Source organism: Sphaeramia orbicularis, chromosome 7 (genome assembly GCF_902148855.1).
Source record: "Sphaeramia orbicularis chromosome 7, fSphaOr1.1, whole genome shotgun sequence".
In the NCBI taxonomy this organism is placed as follows: Eukaryota; Metazoa; Chordata; class Actinopteri; order Kurtiformes; family Apogonidae; genus Sphaeramia; species Sphaeramia orbicularis.
Window position 1 is genome coordinate 41,661,028 of NC_043963.1, and position 13,544 is coordinate 41,674,571.

Genomic DNA, 13,544 nt, shown 5'->3' on the forward strand with positions numbered 1-13,544 from the left:
TGTATTATTTCTCATAGTACTGATGCTAATAGTGTGCGAGTGCAGCTGCAGGTTCTTGATTCAGCATAAATAATTGAGTCTCATTCAGTATTTAAAACTTCTCATTTCTTTTCTCTCAACAAACCAAATCACACGGGAGTGCAGAAGGTGAGTATGCAGATCATGTTTGTGATTATGAAGTCCTTTAATCTCATCCATTTATTTCATTTATTTACATTTATTTTCCACTCTATGGCATCATTGTTAAAGGTGCTATTTTTTTCTGTGTTGTATTGACTGTAATTTTATTTACTTTTGGTGTTCCTCATTGTACATCAAGGACAAACCCCAGCAGCTCTCATCCAGAAAACCTTCCCCCTGTAGTTGATGTTGTTCATTTTGTGTTTCTGCGTTTGATCACTGGCTTTAGTAAAAGTCTCACAACTCCACTTCAAAGCGGAAGCAGCTGTTGTCGTGATTCTACAGCAGATTGTTCGTGTCAGGACGGACCACACACACACACACACACAGGTCTTTTTTTTTTTTTTTGTAAATATGCTGTTCTCGTTTATGTCCAAGGTGTAAAAGCTGAAAATCAGAGACTGAAATGGGAACAGGTTTTTTTTTCTTGTGTTTTTTTTTTTTTTTCCCGTGTGAGGCCCATTTTAAAATAATCAATCAGCGAATAAGGGCCTGAATAATGTATCGACCGGGGCTTCCCAAGTTTAACCTACTTCACTTAATGCACATTTATAAAAGGTGGAATTAAACCCGTATTAAGCCTTTAATTCAAAGTGACATAGCAATAACATGAGATTAAACTATATCGCCATCCCATTTGATTTTATAGCTTTGCACAATTGTAATTGAGTATTTGATCTTCAGCGTTAACCCTATTTATTCAAAGTTCAATGTTCAGTGGTTTAGTTTTTCTTATGGTGGGAGAAGGTTATATTTAGTGTCCAGTAACTATATTTCAGTCAAAACAGCAGATGTTGGATTCAGTCGTATGGATCAGTTCTAGTTCGTTTGCGGAAAGCCCAATTAAAGGTCCTCCATTTGTAAAGACAATGCATTGAACACTGGGGGTGTAAGAAAATATCGGTTCCGCAATATATCACGATATTTAATTTCATGATACTGTATCGATATTAAAAAGTAATGTATTGATATTTTTCTTTTTTTTTCTTTGTATTTATTTTTCATTTATTTTTTATGTATTTATTTTATTTATTTTTGTATTTATTTATTTATTTTTTATTTGGAGATGTGGCGGAGGTTCATGTTTTTCTTTTTCTTTTTTGTGTTTCTTTTATTTCTGTAGTCACATGGGTATTTTGCTTTGTTTGTATACTAAAATAATTGATAAAATTGTGATCCTGTAATGCGGTTAGTACAAACACTGAATCCAAATGCAGTAACTCGGACACAAAAATAAGGTTCAAAGGATTTATTATTCACAAACAGGTGAAAGAATAATAATAATGACAGAATCTTGAGGATAAAGGTGGGAGATATCCTCCTCTGATTCGTCCTCTGGTTCGAGGGCGGCAGCCCGTCTCCCCGAGCGGCGTTTGGGGTATTTTCCCCGACTGGGGAAAACCAAAGGGAGGTCAGGGACGGAAACAGGTCATGCACAGGCAGGCTATCACTCAGGCAACAGGACATAAGGGCTAGACAAATACTCACGTACCAGAAAGTCAGGGCGAGAAGATCGAAACCAGGAAATCCAATGAGGCAGACAAAAACCGACAGGGAGCAGGCAGTAGGCAAAAAACCGAGGAATCCAAAAAGGGTCACAACAGGCAGACAAAACGAACAAACGAGGTCAAGACGCTGGTAAGAACTACAAGAGTTACAAACTGGCGACTGACAAGGGGAAAGGACAGGGTTTAAATACACAAAAGGGAGGGAAGACAACTAGACACAGGTGGAGCAAATCAGGGCGGAGACAGGTAATCAGGACAGAGGTCAGGATGAACGGGGAACAGGAAGTAAAGACGACGGACAAGACACATGAGGGAAAACTTAACAAAATAAAACAGGAAATGACAAACAAAACATAAAAGACAGACAAAACCAGACTAGCGTCTGGCTGCGGGTATGACAGATCCTGCAGGTCATGCATGTAGTTTTTTAAACTGATAACACTGTTTTGTTAAATAATGGTTATTTCAATCATCCTAAAAGCACTTTTTACTGTCTGAGAGAGGCAGATGTTAAATTCTTTGTTGGGATTGCACAAAATAATGTTATGATGTTGAATGATTCAGGGACTGTGCACTATGCATTCTTTTCGCAACTAATAGAATATGAACATTTGAGCAGGATCTTAAACTGTAATGTCTGTAAACATAATTTTATTTATGTATTTATTATTAATAATAATAATAATAGTAATAATAGCAATAATAATAATAACACAATTATGTTTTTACACAGGAAAGTTTTATGATGTATTAAATCCTGTTCAGATCAAATAAAAATGTGTTTAGTATTTATGCATATTTCTGGTGTAATTAAAATTTTCCAGGAAATATTCTCTTAGAAGAAGAAACAAACCAAACCAAAATATATTGCCTTGTTAACGGTGTTGTGATATATTGTGATATATCATATCGTGGCCCTAATATTGTGATTAGTATCGTATTGCCAGATTCTTGCCAATGCACACCCCTAATGAACATTGGGTCAATGATGTGAAAGGGTTTATTTAGAGTCTTTTTAATTTGAAAAAGGATTGAGAGTATTGTGTAGATGAATGAAAGTAGACTAACAGGGTCTAAATAATAATAAACTATAATAATAATAATAATAATAATAATAATAATAATAATAATAATAATACACAAGGACTGCAGTTCTTACAGATAATTGCTTAGAATTGTTGTCTTGCCAATGTAATGTCGCTTTTCGTTGTTTTTCTCACCATTAGACCATTGTTAGTTTTCACTTGAAATTTGAAAAGTGGAAACAAATGGCATTTTAATTTCCTATGGTTCTTCCTTTTGCCCCTGGAAGACATGGGTTTGTACATAATGTTCCTTAACACTATTTTAACTTAATTTCATTAGCTTCATTTTTGTTTTTACTTCCTTTACACTGTAAAAAATTACTGTAGAATTAACACCAAAAAGTTGTAAAATTGCAACATAAAAAAACTGTAAGTGACAATACAATGCAAAGTTGTTTATTTGAAAAGATTTTTGTGTTAACGATTAAATCAAATATAGCTGTAGTTTTTAGAGGAAGAGTATGTGAACAAAACCAGATTTGTATGTAGAAATGATGTGTTTCTATTGTTTTTAGAAAATAAAACTGTAAAGTGAAAAACAATGTGGTGCCGTTTAAATTGTAAGACCATAATGTTGAAATAACGACATACTTGCTTTTTTATACATATATAATAAAGTTATTTAAAAAAAAAGTAAACATTTTAACAATGTAACATTTTAAATTTGTAAATTAATGGGTTGGTGGAGTTGGTAGAGCGGCTCGTCCTATAACCAAAGGGTTGGTGGTTCAAATCCTGGCTCTGACTGTCCATATGTCAAAGTGTCCATGGAAGACACTGAACCCTGAATTGTTCCCAGGTGGACCTGGTGGTCTTGGAAAGTGCTTTGGACACCATGAAGGTGTAGAAAATGTGCTAAATAAGTGTAGTCCATTTACCAGTTAAATCCAGTGTTAAATCTACATGTTACTCTGTAAATATGTTTACAGTTGGATGTGTTTTTTTACAGTATTGTTCTGGAAACCACAGCTGCCAGTTTTTTTCCGTAAAAACAACAGGATTTTTTTTTACAGTGTAGATAAAATGTGAGTTTGCTGCTGAGACAGAGACAGGCCTCAAATAAAGTCAGTTTTCTCATGATTTATTTTTCACCGCCAGTGCAAGCTAATAATAAGTTCTAATAATAAGTAATTGTCATTTCAGAATGGAAAATGGGTTCAATCTAATTTTTACTTTAGGGGAAAAGAACCATTTGAGATCTGTAAATCACATTCACCTTTCCCATGGGAATAAATACGACACAAACTTCCTTCAGTTGTCTTAAAAGGGTGGGGCAATCAAAGTCCCCCCCCCCATTAAGGAGAACAGGCATCAATAACAACAACATTACATCAGATCCAGAGTGAGAAGGTGAAGCAACGGCAGCAGGAAAAAGCAGCGAAGCGTCTAAATATGGAACCTTGAATGAGATTAACCAATTGGATTCATACAATCAGTCTGTACTGAAAAGCCAGAAGAAGAATATCAACTAACTACCCCCCCCCAAAGCTCCAACATAAATCACTTTGATCATGTATTGATGAAACCCACCAGAGCAGCTGTTACCTCCACTTTAAAAATTACAAAATACCATGAGATGTGACTCCAAATGTTGCATCTATCTATAGTGTATCTACAAATACTCAAAATCAATACAAAGATGTTTCTAAATCCTCATCTCTTTAGCCTCATAGTCATACACTATATAGATAAAAGTACTGGGACACATTGAATTCAGGTGTTTCTTTTCTAACAGGGGTCTGGGATACAAAAAAATAATGACATATAGTTTATAAACATCAATATTTCCTTAAAGTTTAATGGGAGATTTTTCTTCCTCAGTGAGATTTGAAGAAAGTAGATGATTAGTTGTGGTAGAAAATTATTATTTACAGTCAGAGCATGAAAAACATTTTTGAAATTTAGAAGTAGAACACCTTTGCCCATAAGTAGCTGGGATAGGCTCCACTGACCCCCATGACCCTAGTGAGGATAAAACGGTTGAGATAATGAATGAATGAATGAATGAATGAATGGAGGTAGAACATTTAAAATGATAAACATGGATTAAAAAAAAGGCAAAATCAATGTTAAGAAAAATTAAGTATAAAACATTTCTAAGGCATTTTAGCAGCAAAGATAACAATTTAAACCAAACTAACCAATGAAATGTAATGATATTTATCCCAATATTAAACTATATTATGACATTTGTTATTATTGTTTTGTATCCCAGACCACTGTTAGAAAAGAAACACCTGAATTCAATGTGTCACAATACTTTTGTCCATATAGTGTATGACTTAGGCAATTATGCTATGAGGCTAATGATAGAGTATTGTTCAGCTTTTAAAACCTGCAACCCCTGTACTTTCATATACTGTGAACATTAGTTTATAAGTCCTTATCTTTCATCCTTAAAACAGACAACCTTTATTAATCTTGATGTAATTTATCCACAAGGTTTAATCATTCGTTTTGTTGATTTAATCTCAAAACCTTGTTCTACTAGTTGGTTGTTTTTCAGTTTGTACTTCTGTTGATTTTAGAGGTACATCGATATATTGGCCGACCGATATATATTGGGCCTACATATATACAGGGGTTGGACAAAATAATGGAAACACCTTAAAGAATCAACAAAATATAATTTAATATGGTGTAGGTCCGCCTTTTGCGGCAATTACAGCCTCAATTCTCCGAGGTATTGATTCATACAACCTGTGAATTGTTTCCAAAGGAATTTTAAGCCATTCTTCAGTTAGAATACCCTCCAACTTTTAGAGACGATGGCGGTGGAAATCGACGTCTTACTTGAATCTCTAAAACTGACCATAAATGCTCAATAATGTTGAGGTCTGGGGACTGTGCCGGCCATACGAGATGCTCAACTTCATTAGAATGTTCCTCATGCCATTCTTTAACAATTCTAGCTGTATGGACTGGGGCATTATCATCTTGAGGTGAAGGTGTTTCCATTATTTTGTCCAACCCCTATATATATATATATATATATATATGTATATATGTTTACGCATTTGGCAGACGCTTTTTTCCAAAGCGACTTACAGGGGAAAACCAATTAAATCACTCAATCAATCAAATTTTATTTATATAGCGCCAGATCACAAGAAAGTTATCTCTTGACATTTTATATATAGAGTTGGTCAAAACCAGACTCTAAGTCAATTCTACAGAAACCCAACAGAATCCTCCAGGAGCAAACACTTGTGACTGGTGACAGTGGCGAGGAAAAACTTCCCTTTAACAGGCAGAAACCTCGAGCAGACCCAGACTCCTGGAGGATGGCCGTCTGCCTTGACCAGTTGGGGTTAAAGAGAGAGAGTAGAGAAGGGGAAAAAGAGAGAGCGATAGAGATAGGGACTGGGGGAGAGGGGGAGAAGGGGGGAGTAGGGGGAGACACATGGAGGCGGTTGAGGATAAGTGAGTGGTGATGATGAGGGCAGGGAAGAGGCCGGACCACCGCAGCAGGTCCAGAGATAATCGTGAAAGAATCTGTGGTTGTCCTGGGAAAAACCTTATTAGAATATTTAAAATGGAATGTTTGAAAGTGCTAGGACAGGAGGTGCTCTCGGAAGAGCTGGGTCTTCAGGAGCTTCTTGAAGATAGGCAGGGATGACTCTGTTCTTGTAGCACTTGGTAGAGCGTTCCACCAACGTGGAACGACCCGTTGGAACGATATATATATATGTATGCCATCAGTCTTAATTTTTTTTTGAAAGCTGATATTTGCTCAATTGTGAAAATATTCAAAGATATTTGATCAGGCACCTGTGTGTGGGCAGCACTTGAAGTTCAATAAATGTTAAAAGAGAACTATGTATATATTTATTAATAATTTTATTTATATTGCTGCATAAAAATCTAAATTCTCTGAGTGTTTCAATTGTATTTTATGGTCAATGTGCTTTAAAAAAAGAAAAAAAAAAATTGGCCTTAAATATCGACCTCAAAAATGGTCTGTAGATATTGGCTATTGGCTAACCAAATTTTTAGAACTCGGCATCGGTCTTAGAAAAACCCATATCGATCGACCTCTAGTTAATTAGTTAATTTCCTATATTATAACATTTGTCATTATTGTTTTGTATCCTAGACCCCTGTTAGAGAAGAAACACCCGAATTCAACCTGTCCACATACTTTTGTCCATATAGTGAATGACTTATTCCAGGGATGTCCAATCCTGGTCCTCGAGGGCCGGTATCCTGCATGTTTTGGATCAGGGGTGTCAAACTCATTTTAGTTCAGGGGCCACATTTAGCACAATATGATCTGAAGAGGGCCGGAACCAGTAAAATAATAACATAATATATATTTAAAACTAGAAGCACTCGGAGAGCGCAGACCTCCGCCAAGGCTGATCAGTGCCCCCCCCCGTGGGCCCCCCCCCCCCCGATCACCACCAAAATTTAATCATTTCTTCCTTATCCCACTTCCAACAAACCCTGAAAATTTCTTCAAAATCTGTCCATAACTTTTTGACTTATGTTGCACACTAACGATCCGTGCCCCCCCCCCCCCCCCCCCCCCCCCGATCACCACCAAAATTTAATCATTTCTTCCTTATCCCATTTCCAACAAACCCTGAAAATTTCATCCAAATCTGTCCATAACTTTTTGAGTTATGTTGCACACTAACGGACAGACAAACAAACAAACAAACAGACAGACAAACAAACAAACCCTGGCAAAAACATAACCTCCTTGGCGGAGGTAAAAAATAAATACAACAACTCCAATTTTTTCACTATGTTTTAAAGTGAAAAAAGTAAAATTACATCAAGAAAATGTTTGCATTTACAAACTATCCTTTACAGAAAATGTGAAAAACATGAACAACCATGAACAAACTAAAATTTATTAAGAAAAAAAAAGTGCAATTGTAACAATATTATGCCTCCACAATCTACAAAGGCACAAAATGTTTTATAACAGACATAATATTATGTAAAAAAAAAAAAAAAAAAAAAAATTGCTCTTACTTGTCTTAAAACATTTCATATCGTTCATATTTGTTCAGGCAAGGACTGTTTGTAAATGTAAACTTTTTCATGTAATTAAACACTTTTTTACCTAAAACAAAGAGAAAAATTTGGAGTTGTCATTATTTATAGGTTATTATGATATTATTTTACTATTCTGACCCATTTAAGATTGAATTGGGCTGAATTTGGCTCCTAAACTTAAAATGATTGTTAATATCTTAAGTTAAATTTTTGCATTTCACAAATTCATCCCACAGGCCGCATAGGACCCTTTGGTGGGCCGGATTTGGTCACCGGGCCACATGATTGACACCTGTGTTTTAGATGTATTCCTCTTCCAACACACCTGATTCACATGATGAGCCTATCATCACACTCTGCAGAAGTCTGATAATGACCGTCAGGTGGACTGGAAGAGGGAATTATCCAAAACATGCAGGATACTGACCCTCGAGGACCAGGACTGGACACCCCTGACTGAGGCAGTTATCCTATGAAGCTAACGATATGTTAATGTTAATCTTGTGAAGGAAACGGGCTGATTTCAGTTATGATCGGGACTAAAAATATGAAGTTGAAAAACCATTAAAAGAATCCTGACCGTTGTGCAGTGAATGTATGTGTTGCTGACTCTACAGTCTGTTCTGGGAGACGCTGGGTTCTTGACATTCACCGACTGCGTTTCCGAGTTAAGGGAAGATAGTGTCGCACACTGTCGCTGCAACAGAAAACCAGAAGAGAAGCGCTGTAAAACCCAGGAGGTCTCGCCATAGACGTTAACCAGCACAAACTTCACATACGCACACAAGCATTTTCCACCGTGAGCTGTTAAGATGTGTGGAAAGGTGCAGTTCTTTTGTTTAAGGTTCATGCATTTTAATGGGCTGGTTCCAGCTGAACAGTGCAGCTCCACTGGAAGAAGTATGAGCCTCGAAATAAACAGGAATCTCTGAGTACACTGTTGAAATTTGTATGTTCTTGTAAAATTAAGAAGGAATTTACATCATATCTGCATGGAGTATCTGCCAGTAGAATAGATTATTTTCTGCTGGTACTTTTACCCTTAGTATCTCCTGATTCCGTCTTGCTCTTAACCCTTTTTGACTATTTTTGGTCATTTCGGCACACATTACAAGACAGTGACAGTAACAGTTCCAGTGAGGACAGTGAGTCAACAATCTGAAGTCCAATGTGGTCTCCAGGGTCTGTAAGGTCCACCTTTGCATGAACAGTGAATGGACCTGCTTTGTTAGGTACCATGAAGTAATGGTACTAATGTAAGGAATGATGTTCAAAGTGGTCATGTGGATGTGGACAGGGGTCTGGATCAGCACTGATGTTGGTCTAATGTTCTAAAAGGGATGTTCTAATGTTTTTAACCCTTAGGAATCTGAGCCTATTTTGGCCGTTGAGTACTTTTGATTTTGCCTTTATATACTATATACAGAAATGTTTACTACACCCATGTTTGGTATCTTTTTTTTCAGTACAACTTCATCTATCTCATCTGCCTATTGTTTTTTCATTTTAACCTACTATATCAATACAAAAGGCCAAAAAACACACAAAAAATAAATAAAATCCGATTTGAAAAATTTATATAATTTATTGCATAAATAACACAAAGATGCTTAACAAACCTTTTCAAAGACTTTAAAAGTGAATACTGGTTCCAAATATTAGGTATATAAAATCAAAATTGTAATAAATGAAAACTATACTCAAATATTTGACATAAAAACATGCAACATTTTTACATAGCCGTTTTCTCTGCTATGCCATTTAAAAAAAAATTAGGACCAATGGCCCTGTAGCTTACCGGCCAAATTAAAAGCTTTGGGAAATGTATCCAGATGCCATTTATTATCACCCAGTTATGTGTATTTATTATATTACAGAAATAGCCCATGTTTTGGTCATATTCCAATCAGATCTGTAAAAAATTCAAATTCCAACTTGATATCATTGATACTGATTTATTGGATCAATCCACTTACTATCTCTTATAATGGGGGAATTTTTCCAAAGTCGCACCAAATCCAGAATCAGATCCAGATCGAAATAATGTCAATACCTTGTGTTGACATAATCATAAAGAAGCTGTATACCAAGTTTGAAGTCAATCAGAACTGGAGTTTCGGAGAAGAAGACGATTGAAATTTTTCCCCCATAACAGCCCATGTTAAATTTTCCGTAAGTTCCCGGATCCAGAAGAAGATCCTGATCAGTTAGTGACCATTATGTTTTGGTCATCTCCCCATCAGGGCTGGACTGTAGAAATTTACACTGGATATCATTTATATTTACTGAATTATTGCATCAATCCACTTCCTATCTCTTATAATGGGGAAATTTTTCAAAGTTGCACCAAATCCAGAATCAGATCCGGATCCAAATAATTTCACTACCTTTTGTTGACATCATTATAAAGAAGCTGTACACCAAGTTTGAAATCAATCGGAATTGTAGTTTCGGAGAAGAGGACGATTGAAAGTTTTGTAACAGACAACAATAGCTTATGGCCTATCAGGCGGTAAGCTAATAAAAAGGACAAAAAATGACGTCGATATATAAGAAATATAATGCCTGTCCCACCTCATTTTAATACTTTGACTCACGTTTGTTTGCTCACAGTTCAAACTCCACTTGTATTTGCTCTATCAATATCAAATAAGAAGTGGGGGAGTGTTTCCAGTCCGCACTTTTGAACGCAGTTGTCCCCCAGTGGTCTACGTGAACTACTTCTGAAGCTACGACATGTCGAAAATGTCATGTGATTCAGTCACAGGGCCGTAACCGTGGACCCCTAAAGGCAGCCGTACACTGTGCGATTATTTCGATCGTTGCACACAGCTCCATCTCAAACTCTGCGAATCAATCGTAAAGTCAGGCTCATGAGTCATGTTCTCACACTGTACGGGCCGATGCTCGTATGCGACCTGACTGCTCACACTGTAGGACCATACACCAGAGGACGCACCACACGTTCAAGTGAAATACAACGTTATAATACCAAGGAATCCATAAAAGTGCATAGACGATTGTGTACTAGCGTGAGTCACTAATGGTAGTGCTAAACAGAAACCAACGAGCTGCTTTGGCAATATGTGCCATTATCTGCGGGGAATCAAAAAAGAAGAAAAGATGACGACGTGTTTGGTGCAGGAATTGGTTGTCAGGACGTGGACAGTATGGGCTGTCAATCCTACAGCAAAGGGAACTAGAGGGAAGCTGCAAAAGCTAAACTGCACTAGGCCAATAGCCAGCTACTGTTAGCTTGTATGCTACTGTACGCTTCTGTGTTTGCGCATGCACAGTGTGAGAATTTGAGGCACATGGGCTCGTGGCACTGCTTTGACAGTGCGATACCCTCACGAGGAGCAAGCAGGATTTCAAACAGCTCCGTTTTCCTTGCGAACACACGATTGCTGGTCGTGAGGTGTTAATTGCTTCTCCTTACTCCATGTACACTGCACAAAGCACGACACACGATTAGAGGCACATCTGGCCCCATCCCAGGAAGAGTCGCACGAGGGAGAAATCGTCTCTAAAATCGCAGTGTATGGCCAACTTAAGGGTTAAACCCATTTTCCTTTCACCTTACATGTGTTTTTGTTTTATTATTTATATTTACTTCTTGGATTTTTTATTTATTTATTGCCACTTACTGGTCAGGAACCAAATATGGTAACTTCATTGACCTTGATTTTCTACGTAACAATAGGGATGTCCAATAATATCAGCCCACCAATATTATCGGTCCGATATTTGCATAAAAATGTAATATCAGTGAATATCATTATCGTTTTTTTTGCCTATCATTAAAACCAATAAAATAATGCCTTGATTTCGCCGGCATTTACCGACACATAAACGAAGCATTGTTTGTAGCTGAAAGAAATGTGCAGTTTTCAAAACTGTACGGTAGAGTTGCCACACTGTAATAGACTCATGGAGGGAGGGAGAGAAAATAAATAAATATGGCATTTTTTCCACAACTTAAGTTGAAGTATGTATTCTTTGCACAGACAGTGTTTACATTTTGAAAGCCTTGTTGCATTTGAGAATGCATCCAATGGGGCATCACAATAAAATTAGGCATGATGTGTTAATTCCATGACAGGAGATATGTGATGTTACCTGAAATTTGTTTAATATCCCACATATATCGGCAGCGCTATCGGTAGATATTGGAATCGGAAATTAAGCGTTGGACAATATCAGCATATCGGTTTTTGGCAAAAAAGCCAATATCGGACATCCCTACATAACAATAAAAAATTTTGAAAAATATCACAAAAGTAATAAAGTCTTGTTGTGTCCTCCTAAGGTTGAATGTCCTGTAAAGGGTTAATTCTTCTTCCTTTTCCCCTTGAAGGACTTTCTGGGCCAGACCTTTTGTACCCTCGGAGAAATCATCGGTTCTACAGGAGGACGTCTGGAGAAAACCCTCTCGTAAGTTCCATCCCACCGTCGTCTATCCTTTGTTTAGCAAAACAAATTTGTCTTCCTTTCGCTCAGATAAATAATTTTCCCTCAAATCAGGCACATCAATTATTTCTTCAGCTCTGCAAAGTGAGACTAAAATGAGTCCCCTTCTGTTTTTTCATTCCATATTTATTGATGTCTGCTGTGCAAACACAACACCGTGCGCCGTCTCACTAATGCAATGTGTATAAACTCACACAGTTTAAACAAGCTCATCTATTATAGTGTTGGAACAGAGAGTGAGAGGCCACATCAACCCGATGCATCACTGCACTCAGCTGCTGTTGGAACACTAGAGCTGTGGTTTTATGATATGAGACAAAAGCAGCTGAACCCTCCAACAGTAATGGGATATGAGGGTGGTCAGACAAACTTTAGATACCCATGAATTTAACGGGTCTGAACCACTTTTATGTTTAGTTGAAAATAAAGACATGCATCAGTGTTTGATTCAGCGGATAAAAGTGGGAATAATGTGTATTCAATGCAAGTTTGTGAAGATGTGAAGCTTTGAAAGGTCACAAAGGTCTTTTTTTTCTTTCTTTTTTCTTTTGTTTTTTTTCCAAGGATAAGATATGCCTCTTTGTCTGCTTTTGCACATCTCTGTTGTGACAGAGCAGCGAAAGAGTTTTCATTCCTGATATCGTCACAGACACACTCATTGTAAAGCATCAGCATATAAATCAGACTGTATAATAGAGGATGAACAAGCAGAACTTCAACACAGCAGCAATTCATTAGCCTCAGAGCATAACTGCCTAAGTCACACACAAATAGACAAAAGTATTGGGACATGTTGAAGTCAGGTGTTTCTTTTCTAACAGGGGTCTGGGATACAAAACAATAATGAGAAATGTCAAAATATAGCAGTCCCTCCAGGAATTTGCGATGTTGCGATTGCAACTATCACCGCGAATTCTGCAATTTTGTCCAATCACCGCGAATTTTCCGCAAATTTGACTAATCACCTTAGCCCCCTTTCGCCCACCCCTGTCTACGTGACATGCATGTCATCATGTTCACTTCCTTGTTGACAGTTGAGAAGATGCAGACATGTGCGATTCAAAACGCTCACATTTCCCATCAAATCTCACTGCCAAAGTTCATGCAAGTCAGTTTCCAGATGTGTTACACAAAAGCGGAAGTATACTGTTCTGCACCGCCTGCAATATTGTGGTGGAACACGAATGAAAGTGGTCGCTCCACAGACACTTTTCAACCGCAAAACATGCAAAGAGAACGGCTGAAACTAGAAGAGGAAAGACGAGACAAGTCCCAATGACAGAGGCTGTTGGAT

General features: G+C 37.3%; 1 protein-coding gene across 1 annotated transcript in view; it reads left to right on the forward strand.

Annotated features, from left to right (window-relative positions):
* The window catches only part of LOC115423108 (copine-9-like), a 275,059-nt gene that overhangs the window by 110,389 nt on the left and 151,126 nt on the right, over positions 1–13,544 (forward strand). Inside the window, exon 6 of the mRNA XM_030139830.1 lies at positions 12,135–12,214. Coding sequence (XP_029995690.1) covers positions 12,135–12,214 — 80 coding nt within the window. The remainder of the gene's footprint in view (positions 1–12,134; positions 12,215–13,544) is intronic.